This window comes from Seriola aureovittata, chromosome 16 (assembly GCF_021018895.1).
Source record: "Seriola aureovittata isolate HTS-2021-v1 ecotype China chromosome 16, ASM2101889v1, whole genome shotgun sequence".
NCBI classification, from domain to species: Eukaryota; Metazoa; Chordata; class Actinopteri; order Carangiformes; family Carangidae; genus Seriola; species Seriola aureovittata.
In genome coordinates, this window is record NC_079379.1 from 24,859,066 (window position 1) to 24,869,275 (window position 10,210).

General features: G+C 48.3%; 1 protein-coding gene across 1 annotated transcript; it reads left to right on the plus strand.

The window, feature by feature from the left end:
- Positions 1-93: 93 nt before the first annotated feature.
- ppp1r10 (protein phosphatase 1, regulatory subunit 10) lies at positions 94-9,342 on the plus strand. The gene is made up of 18 exons (XM_056398674.1): positions 94-551; positions 3,981-4,080; positions 4,182-4,268; positions 4,542-4,677; positions 4,766-4,817; positions 4,902-4,991; positions 5,605-5,733; positions 5,827-5,932; positions 6,017-6,120; positions 6,223-6,350; positions 6,568-6,727; positions 6,820-6,963; positions 7,045-7,291; positions 7,562-7,637; positions 7,753-7,971; positions 8,069-8,192; positions 8,276-8,656; positions 8,806-9,342. The coding sequence occupies exons 2-18, from the start codon at positions 3,983-3,985 to the stop codon at positions 8,982-8,984; spliced, it is 2,460 nt and encodes an 819-aa protein (XP_056254649.1). The 5' UTR covers positions 94-551; positions 3,981-3,982; the 3' UTR covers positions 8,985-9,342.
- Positions 9,343-10,210: the final 868 nt, after the last annotated feature.

Consider the following 10,210-nt stretch of genomic DNA (forward strand, 5'->3'; position numbering starts at 1 on the left):
ATAAACGAGATTAACGCTGTCCGTGACGTAAAAAACGTCACGCAGTATAAATGTCAAGTCCCTCCTCTAGAGCTCATTCCTGGATTTGGTCAGAGGTAAGTGAAGTCAGAAAGATCAACGAGCGTTATTTCAACTTTTTGAACGTGTTTAATGCGGAATTCCTACTAAATGTATTCAGAAAACAACAAGAGACTGTGGCATAGACGAAGGACGACGGAATTTGCCAGTCGAAATTAAATTTGTGTTTTTTGTGTGTTTTGCAGGTATGAAATCGCTTTGCCGAAGACTGAACCGTCGAGGACTTTGAACAACTCTACTCAAAATCATATTTTTTTCTTCAAGTAATGGACATTTGATTTCTATTTTTGCCTCCAGTTTGTTCCTGAAGGAAAGGCTAGCTTTTAGCTACCACAGCCCCACCCATAAGAAGTCTTTCAGTTGATATTAAAACCATGAAGGTTGACGACATAAACTTTATGAAATAAGAGATATAAGTGCATGAAAGGCACACAATAATATACCCGAGACGCTGAGGATCTATAGTGTCAATAGTAAGTTGATTTTGAAGTTAAATTGACTCGAAATTCATCAAATGAAAATAGTCGTAGATAATAGGCTAGCTAGCGGTAGCTGGCTAGCAGGCACCGTGAGTTAGCTTGGTTCTTGGCAAACAATTTGAAAATAGACAAAGTTATAGTATGAGCTCACACAGGAAAGTGGACGGAGGCACAAAGCTCCGTTTCTTTGTGTGTGAGACGGAATGGACTAATTGTACTAATAAAACTAAATATAGCCAGTAAAATTCGCAAAATAACCATAAGCAATCTATTCATAAAGATTGCCGTGGGCATAGATCATGAAATCGGACTTTTCGCCTGCCAGATCTGTTTTGTAGGGGCTGCTCCACGGAACAAACACCCACCGCAATCTACACATAAAGATTGCATTAGTTTGAGGATTGTGGACATATTTTAATGAAGCACTGTGTGTGTTGAAATGTTGATAATTATAGCACAGGGACTTCCCGAAAAAGCCCGCACCATGTACTCGGCAATCTGCGGATAAAGATTGCAGGATGACTCAAGCGAAGGTCTTTCGAAGCACAAACAGTCGGGATTGTCAAATATGGTGGACTAGTTGTGGTTTGCTTTTCGTCCTCGGGACAGCTCCGGGGGGCTAACAGTGTTCTCCTCGAAGCAACACTTGGGACTTTTCCTTTTTTTTTGTTTTTGTTTTTTTGTTTTTTTTACTTCACAAAAACGTTAAATGCAGAACAAGTACAGACTGGTGTCCATCGCATTGTCTGACCGACATACGCTGCGATTCGATAGATCTATCTGGTGCTGGTCGCCGTGTGGTTTTTTTTTCCCCCATCTACCAGTCTGGTCTTTGCTATGAAAGCCATTGTTGTTCGTGTAGGGTTTGGTTTTTTTTTTTTTTTTTGCCGTCGTCGAAGTGGTTAAACGGAGGGAGGGCTCTGATTAGCAGTCAGCCCGCAGCGCCCTCCCCTTTGTGGGGCAGCGGAGCCGCAGGAGCAGGAGGCCTGTATCCGCTATGACAGATGTCAGGTGAAGCGCGGGCCTTTTATAGGCTGCGCGAGCTGCTCTTATATAACTGGAGGCGTTTTACACTGTTATTTGATTCAATCTGTGTCTCCTTGATGAATCTACCGTGGTGCCGTATTTGTAGTCAACGTCTGTTGTTGCGCAACCGTTATAAAAAATAAGAGTATAGAGTATTTTTTTTTATTTTATTTTTTATATTTTTTGCAGGCTTGGTCATTTGAGAAACAGTCAGGTTGTTTTTTGCCATTATCTACCAGTGATATGTAATAACACCACAGTGCGACTGTGCACAAATAATCTTCTTTCCCCCACTGAACCAGGAACCAGGGCATGTTTAACACTGATTTTGTGTATATGTGTAACAACTGTGACATTTGCAGGAGTTGTGTTATTTGCAGTGTTGTGGAGGTCTGAGACTATATAAAACTTCTACTACAACAGTTACGCGGGTAAGACTTAACTGATTCCTCACATCATGACATTTCCTGTGGATTGATTTCCACCAGCATTGACGGCTCTTTACATGAATTGATAAATTGGCACATTTTTCATTATAAAAATTCATAAACATGGATAATAAGTGCATGCTTAAAAGGTTCAAACCAAACAGTTACATAATGAATAATTTGAAGGTTATTCATAAGACCTTTTGTCATGATCATTTTAAAAGTCCATAACAGTGAAGACATTCATAAAGAAAGGCCAGGAGACTTAGTGTTTTTGTTTGGATCACATTAGACCGTTCAGAGATAATACGGCTTTGAATTACACCCAGCGTTTTTAATTTACAGTCAGATGAATGTGTGACAGTTCAGGCCATTGTTATGTCGTGTTGCACTAACAATTGTATTAATTTGTTATGCGTTTCTGTGTTGTGTAACCACACACAGAGCAGCGCCAGCGTGTAAACATAAACAGGCCTGTAGGTGGCAGTAAGTGGCCTGACTTGCTCCCTGTGGCCGCCACAGCTGACAGTGATGTCATTAACAGCAACACAGAGAAGCCCTCAGTAACATAGAGCATCACATGTGCAGGACACAGATGAGTATTTAACAAACTAATTCTCCAGTTTTCAAGCATTTCATACTTCATGCAGAAACAAATCGAGATTTAATTTATAATCTGAATTTGTACCATTCATCCTTTCACTAGGTATCATGCTAGAGAAAATAGATCTTTACAAGATGTTTTTGTTTTGTGTTTCCATCCCTTGTTTGAGTGAATGTGAACGATGGTGACGGACGTGTGCTATTAAAAAGTTGGTCAGTAATTATCAGTAACATCTTGAAAAAGAAAATCTGTCTTTTGCTACTTTTTGTAAAAAACCTTTGACCTCTGACCTTTATTTGTATTTGGTACGTAGATATATAAGACATGTAAACATAAATCAGTTATAGATATAGAGTACATGTTAATTGTAAAGGTTAAAACCCAGTTAAAGACAGTTTTTTCATTATCTACATTTTTTGATATGATTAGGGAAATAGTTAAATAAAGTAAAAAGTTTGGTAAATAAAAGAAGTTGATTTATAGTGAATGTGTAACATTTTGTTCATCCGTTTCATAAACCTGCGTTTTTATTGTTTGCATTGCTGCTGCCTCTTTAATCATAGTCTGAGCTGGAATAAACTGCTGCCTCACACACAAAAATGAACATGATATCAGACCATACGTCCTGTCCTGCGAGTCAGAGTCCCTGAGATGAGACAGTCAGGCCTGAACCGCAGAGTCCGGCCCTCGTCCCTGTTGAACTGGTGTCAGCTTGGCCCCATTAAACAATCCACAAACATCTCAGCTATGAGGCGGCGCTGAAGCCGTGGAGCACTGTGCCAGAGCAGCAGGGTGCTGTGTGGCGCCAGGGAAACACTGCTGCCTGTGCTTTTAGTAAGTTGTGGGATCGTCAGTCTAGAGAGACGTTCTCCCTCTTGGCTTGGTGTCAAAATAACGTGGTGGAAGTCGGATCAGCGCGGCGTCCCGCTGTAGCGTCACTGTGTCATTAGGGATGTTTGGCAGCTTGATGAATGTGCTGCTGCTCGGACCCTCGGTGGATCTGAGGAGACCCGGTTGGCCGGCTCTGGTGTCGATGTCCTGGTTCTGGTGTTGTGTGTCAGCTCTGTGGAGCCTCTTGTTGACAGACTGAACCACAGTGGGATCAGGTGTGAGGTGCTGTGCCCCTGTTGGCCTGATGCACTTCAGATTTTTTGCAAGTTTGACGTGAACCTACTTTTGAACTTTAATGTGAAGTTGTACATGTGTGGAAACTGTAGCGCGGAGCTCCCTCCTCTGTCTGGCAGGCAAATCGTCCTCAATAAACAGCTCTTTAGTGCGTTTGATCAAAGGCCTGTACATGCCAGAACATGTAATACACCTGCGTCTCGTCGGCATGCGTATTAACAGCTGGGCTGTGTGTTTCAGACATGGCGGTGGACCCCAGGGAGATCTTGAAGGGTGTGGAGGCTCTGCTGGGGAAGGATGGAGAGCTGCGCAGCCTGGAGGGAGTCCCAAAGGTGTTCAGGTGAGGAGCTGAGACGAACTGTTTAACCTTTAACCTCACAGCTAAACTCAGGACCCGAGCACTGGATGATTTGTTAACACCTCTGCTCTTCGTCCGTGCAGCCTGATGAAAGCTTCCACCAAGATGGTCAGTAGATGTATGTACCTGAACATCCTGCTGCAGACGAAATCCCACGACGTTCTGAACAGGTGAGCTCTTCTTCAGCTCTGTGTCACTGTTATCCTTCACACTGTCTTTACTCACACGAACACATCTGGATGAAAGTACGAACACATTTAAAAGAACTGAGAACAAACTCGCACTGAACTCAGAAGTTTCACACAATGCTTTTTTTGTTCTTATAACTTTTAAGACATTTTTATATTTTTCTCTCCATAAGAATAATAGTTCAACTTCAGCTTCTTCTGTTCACATCACCACGTCTTCATTATCTGACTGTTGCCTGTTCCTTCCTCCGCCAGGTTCATCAGAGTCGGTGGCTACAGGCTGCTCAACTCCTGGCTCACCTACTCCAAGACGACCAACAACACGCCTCTGCTGCAGCTCATCCTGCTCACGCTGCAGAAGCTGCCTCTCAAAGTGGACCACCTCAAACAGGTAACGCCTCGGTTCCTCCGACACAAACCGCCTCCACGCCGTCGTACGGGCAACTACAGCTGTTTAACCCGCTCTCGTTTTCTCCCAGAACAACACGGCCAAGCTGGTGAAGCAGCTGAGCAAGAGCGCAGACACCGAAGGTCGGTTCACGTTCACAAAAACCAGAGCTCTTTGATTCCGACCGCAGCGTGAACCACACTGATATTCCCGTCTTGTATTTTCAGAACTGAGGAAGTTGGCGTCTGTGCTGGTCGACGGCTGGATGGCCACCATCCGCTCCCAGAGTGTGTCGGCCAGTGGAAACTCTCCTGCAGGTACGGACCCGTCCTCCGCCTCTTTAAGCTCCCAACCCACAGAGACGCTGAAGCACCAGATTATTGCAGCTCTGTATTTACGGCTGTAACGAGCCGCCACACGAACGACTCTCTCCTCCGGCTGCCAGCGTCTCCTACAACAGACTGAACGTCCTTTTACTTGTTTTTAAAGCTCCGGTCTCTCGTCGTTTTATAATCCTTCACCAGCTCAGATCTTCTGCTGCCAAGATTTTAAATACAGACGATTTTACTCACATGAAACAGGCAGAGCAGCTTTTTAACTTTGGAAAAGAGACGATCAGTGACCTTTTTTAAACAGCTGAAAAACTATTATTTCACTTTGCTGTTAATTAATTCTCTTATGTTTTACTCTTCTGTTTTTATTTCCATTTACATATTTTCTCATCTTCTGTTTTTATATTTTATATTTTCATTTTCCTTCAGTCTTTCATTTTATTATTTGATTGTTGTTTTTATGGTAAATCCCTTTGAGCTGCATCTCTTGCTCTATATATAAAGTCATTATTATTATTATTATTATTATCATTATTAAATGTGTATAAAGCAGCTCCTCTGGCAGCGGGTTGTAACACACTCTGTGTTTATCTCCCAGATAAGAAGAAGAAGAAGGAGGAGAACAAGCTGCCGCTGCGGGATGTGAAGGAGAAGATCGTAGAGGAGGAGAAGAAGAAGGAGAAACCAAAAGCTCACGCTCCGAGTCACGCCAAGATCCGCTCCATAGGTGAGTGAGGAGCCGAGACGCGCTCGTCTCCGAATGTCGCCGCTCACAAACGTCCTGTGTGAATTAATCGACGTGCTTGTTGTTGTTGTGTAGGACTGGAGATGGACGCTCCCAACCCGGCGCCCGCCAAGAAGGCGCCCACCGCCCCACAGCTGGGAGACAAGTACAACATCAAGCCTCCGGTCCTCAAGAGACCCAGGTACCTGTTCCCTCCCTCTCTCTCATGCAGCCGGCTCACTGCTGCCCTCCGCTGGCCGATGACAGTACTTCTCTCTCTCAACAGCTCGGGTCCGTCAGACGCTCCACCTCTGGAGAAAAAATACAAACCCCTGAACACCCCCTCCAACTCTGCCAAAGAGATCAAAGTCAAGATCATTCCCGCCCAACGTGAGTTCAGCCGCACGTCACCTGTCAACTGTTGTAGAGACGTGAGAGCGATTCAGCAGCCGAGGTGTTGACCCCTGTCTCTTCTTCTTCTCCTCTCTGCAGCGATGGAGTGCACCGGGTTCCTAGATGCTCTGAACTCCGCTCCGGTCCCCGGCATCAAGATCAAGAAGAAGAAGCCCAGCGGCAGTTCTCCAGCAAACGCCAAGGCTGTGTCCCCCACGTCCAATAAGGTACGGCCTCGTCTTATTCAGTCAGTGAGTCGCTCACTGTCCCGGACTCACGCAGAACATTTCACCAAATCCTCAGAATAAAATCCTCTCTAGTTATTGATCCGACTCCTCGTCCAGGACTTCCTGTTCACTGTCCACACCTTTTCTTCTACTCTTCAAATACAGTTTGAAACTCGTTAAACCGGTCGTCTCACTCTGTTTCCTGTTCTCTTCTCAGGCCAGTCCGTTTGACGGCAAACCCTCTGCGTATTCTTCGTCCTCTGCGAAACCATCATCTCCAGAAACCGCCGCCTCCACCACGCCCACCGATGAAAACCAGGAGCCGGAGCAGCCCGGGACCCCCGTGCCCTCCGAGGACCCCGAGGCCCCCGACAGCGGTAAAGTCTAGAGTTCAATGAGCTTCTGTGATTGTTTCGTGAGGAACGAGAGCGTCCTCAGTCTCCTGACGTCGGTCCTTTGTTGTCCGCAGGTGAGAAACCGAACGCTCTGGCAGAACCACGAGGAGAAGAAGAAAGCCTGACCAAGAAAGGCAAGAAGAAGAAGACGGTTCACTGGGCTGAGGAGGAGCAGCTCAAACACTACTTCTACTTTGATCTGGACGAGACGGAGCGAGGTGAGTCTGTTGTTCTGAACATTCGACCTGTGAATCACCTGAGGAGACGTGATCATTAATGTCCTGACCCTCCACTCACAGTCAACGTCAACAAGATCAAGGACTTTGGTGAAGCCGCCAAACGGGAGCTGATGATGGACAGGCAGACCTTTGAGATGGCCCGACGGCTCTCCCACGACACCATGGAAGAGAGGGTTCCCTGGACCCCCCCGAGGCCCCTGACTCTGGCCGGCAGCCTGGTCGTCCCCGGGGCCAACAGCACAGAGAAGCTGACCCAGAGGGACCGAGAGATGGGAATCCTGCAGGAGATCTTCCTCAGCAAAGAGAGGTGGGGGGGCGGAGTCTGTGAAGGACTCGTTTAATTATTGTTGTTTATTTATTATTAACTGTTATTATCATCTGTCTGTCTCTCTGTCTGTCTGTCTGTCTGTCTGTCTGTCTCTCTGTCTGTCTCTCTGTCTGTCTGTCTGTCTGTCTGTCTGTCTGTCTGTCTGTCTCTCTGTCTGTCTGTCTGTCTGTCTGTCTGTCTCTCTGTCTGTCTCTCTGTCTCTCTGTCTGTCTGTCTGTCTAAACCGTCTCCATCTTCTCTTATCACCAGTGTTCCTGACAGTCCACATGAACCAGACCCAGAGCCGTATGAACCCATGCCGCCTCGTCTCATCCCTCTGGACGAGGTTAGTACACACACACACACACACACACACACACACACACACACACACACACACACAGTGTATACGTGTGTGTAATAGCTCTCCTGCTCAGCTGTCACTCCCCCCTCCCCCTCAGGACTCCTCCATGATGGACGATGGTTACGTGGAGCCGATGGACACCTCCTCCCAGCCGGGCGCTGCCATGGCGCAGACGGAGAGCTCCAAGCTGCCGCCGGTCCTCGCCAACCTCATGGTCAACTTGAGCAACACCTCGCGCAGCCCGCAAGCCACCAACACCGTCAACAACCCGGTGCCCCCCTCCGTCAACGTGCAGGAGCTGCTCTCCTCCATCATGGTAACGACCGGCCGCTGTTTTTAGTTCAGGTCTTTCACCTGCTTCAGGTTTCAGTCTCTGTCTCCGGCTCGTAGCTGATAACAGCGTCTGTCCTCAGGGCGCGTCCGGGAACCAGTCCACCGAGGACCTGATCAAGCAGCCCGACTTCTCTGACAAGATCAAACAGCTGCTGGGCTCCCTGCAGCAGACCCAGAACCAGAACCAGGGTGGACCCCCACCAGGTGAGCTGACGCTGTCCGTGACGTCCACCTGTCCAGGCGTCTCTGTCCCTCGCTGTTTTAAACCTGTTGTTCTCTCTGTCCAGTCAACCAGGGTTTACTGGGCCACGGTCCGGGCATGAACAACATGAACAACATGAACAACATGAACATGCACATGCAGATGCCCATGAACGGCGGCTACCCCCCCAACAACCCGCCGGGCGGTCCCCGCTTCAACCACCCCCCGCCCCCTCACAACCACGGGCCCCCGTTCAACGCCGGCGGAGGGCCACGCATGATGGGGCCGCCGCCGGGCCAGGGCCGGGGAGACAACGGCAGCTACTGGGGAGACGACTCCATGAGAGGAGGGCCCCACAGGGGGGGCCACTTCCACCGAGGAGGCCGGGGCCGAGGAGGAGGAGGAGAGCCGGGCTTCAGGGGCCGAGGACGAGGAGGGCCCCGAGGAGGACACAACAACATGAACGGTACGTGTCCAGAAGGATTCAGGGGGGGGGGCAGTGTGTGTGTGTGTGTGTGTGTGTGTGTGTGTGTTGTGTGTGTGTGTGTGTGTGTGTGTGTGTTCTGTGTGTGTGTGTGTTCTGTGATTGTGACGCCGTGTGTTTCCTCCCGTCAGACATGTCCAAGAGGCCGGTGTGTCGTCACTTCATGATGAAGGGAAGCTGCAGGTACGAGAGCAACTGTGCGTTCTACCACCCCGGTGTCAACGGCCCCCCGCTGCCCCCCAACCACCCCGCCAACAACCAGCACAACCAGCACAACCAGCACAACCAGCACCCGCAGCACGGACACTAGACGACCTGCTGCCAACACGGGAACAACTGTGTGACCTGCTGACCTCTGGAAGAGCCGTTCTCTGATCAAACCACTGCAGGAAGTCGTGTCTGAGCGTCAGTCGACAGGTGACCTCACCTGAGAGAACAAAACACAGAGACAGTGACGTGAGACGATCACTGAAGGGACTGTGTTTTTATTCTGATCATTTTTAATCGTGAGACTGAAACTAGCCACCACACGTGACCACTGTGTTGCTGCAGCTCGCTGCCTCTCTGCTCCGTCACTGTCCATGAACATGGTCGACCCTCCTCCTCCTCCTCCTCCTCCTCCTCCTCCTGCTGCTCTTCCTCCTCCTCCTCCTCCTCCTCCTCCTCCTCTTCCTCCTCCTCCTCTCCTCCTCCTCCTCCTCCTCCTCCTCCTCCTCCTCCTGCTCCTCCTGCTCCTCCTCCTCCTCCTCCTCCTCCTCCTCCTCCGGACTGACTTCCTTCATATTGTGGCTGATGTGTTCCTACATGTGGTGTTGCTTTCATGCTCCCTTTAGTTGAAAGACCTCATCGGTCGGTTTGCCAGAAGAGTCGGACACGTTTTCTGTTTTTACATGAATCTTAAATGTAGGAAGCACTTTATGAAGATAAATTTACCAACGGCTCTGATTTACTAAAACTGGGACTGAACTACGTGGTATTTAAATCTCTAAAACTTTATTTCACACAGTCCTGAGGAACGTTTTGAAATGAACTCTGCGGAGCTGCCGACGAAGTTCCCGCCTCTTTTCTTTTCTCACAGCAGCTGGTTTTGAATGTGAAGAGACTGTGTGTCGGACCGTCGGCTCCACGTGCGCGTGGCACAACAATCATGAACGTGCCGTGGTGCTGTCAGACGAGCGGCGTCTCCCTGAGCCCAGAGCTGCCGCCTGCCCCTCCTCCACCTGACCCGGGGGGGGGGGGGGGGGCATATCGTCAGTGTTAGAGCCAGATGAATGATGAACTGCTCTGTGGTCAGTTATAATCAACGTTTTCTGTGAAAACAACGACCTTTGTGTCTCTTGTGGGACTGTAAGAATGTCATGTTTTTTGTTGCTCTCTCACCCTCCATGTTTTTTGTTTTTTTTGTTGTTTTTTTTTTTTTGATCATATTTTCAGTTGAAATCTTTTGTACACAGTGTATTAAATAAATGCCCAAATATAAATGTTGCTGTGTGAAAGTGTGACGGCCGACAACAACCAGCAGTTTGGATTCAAAGA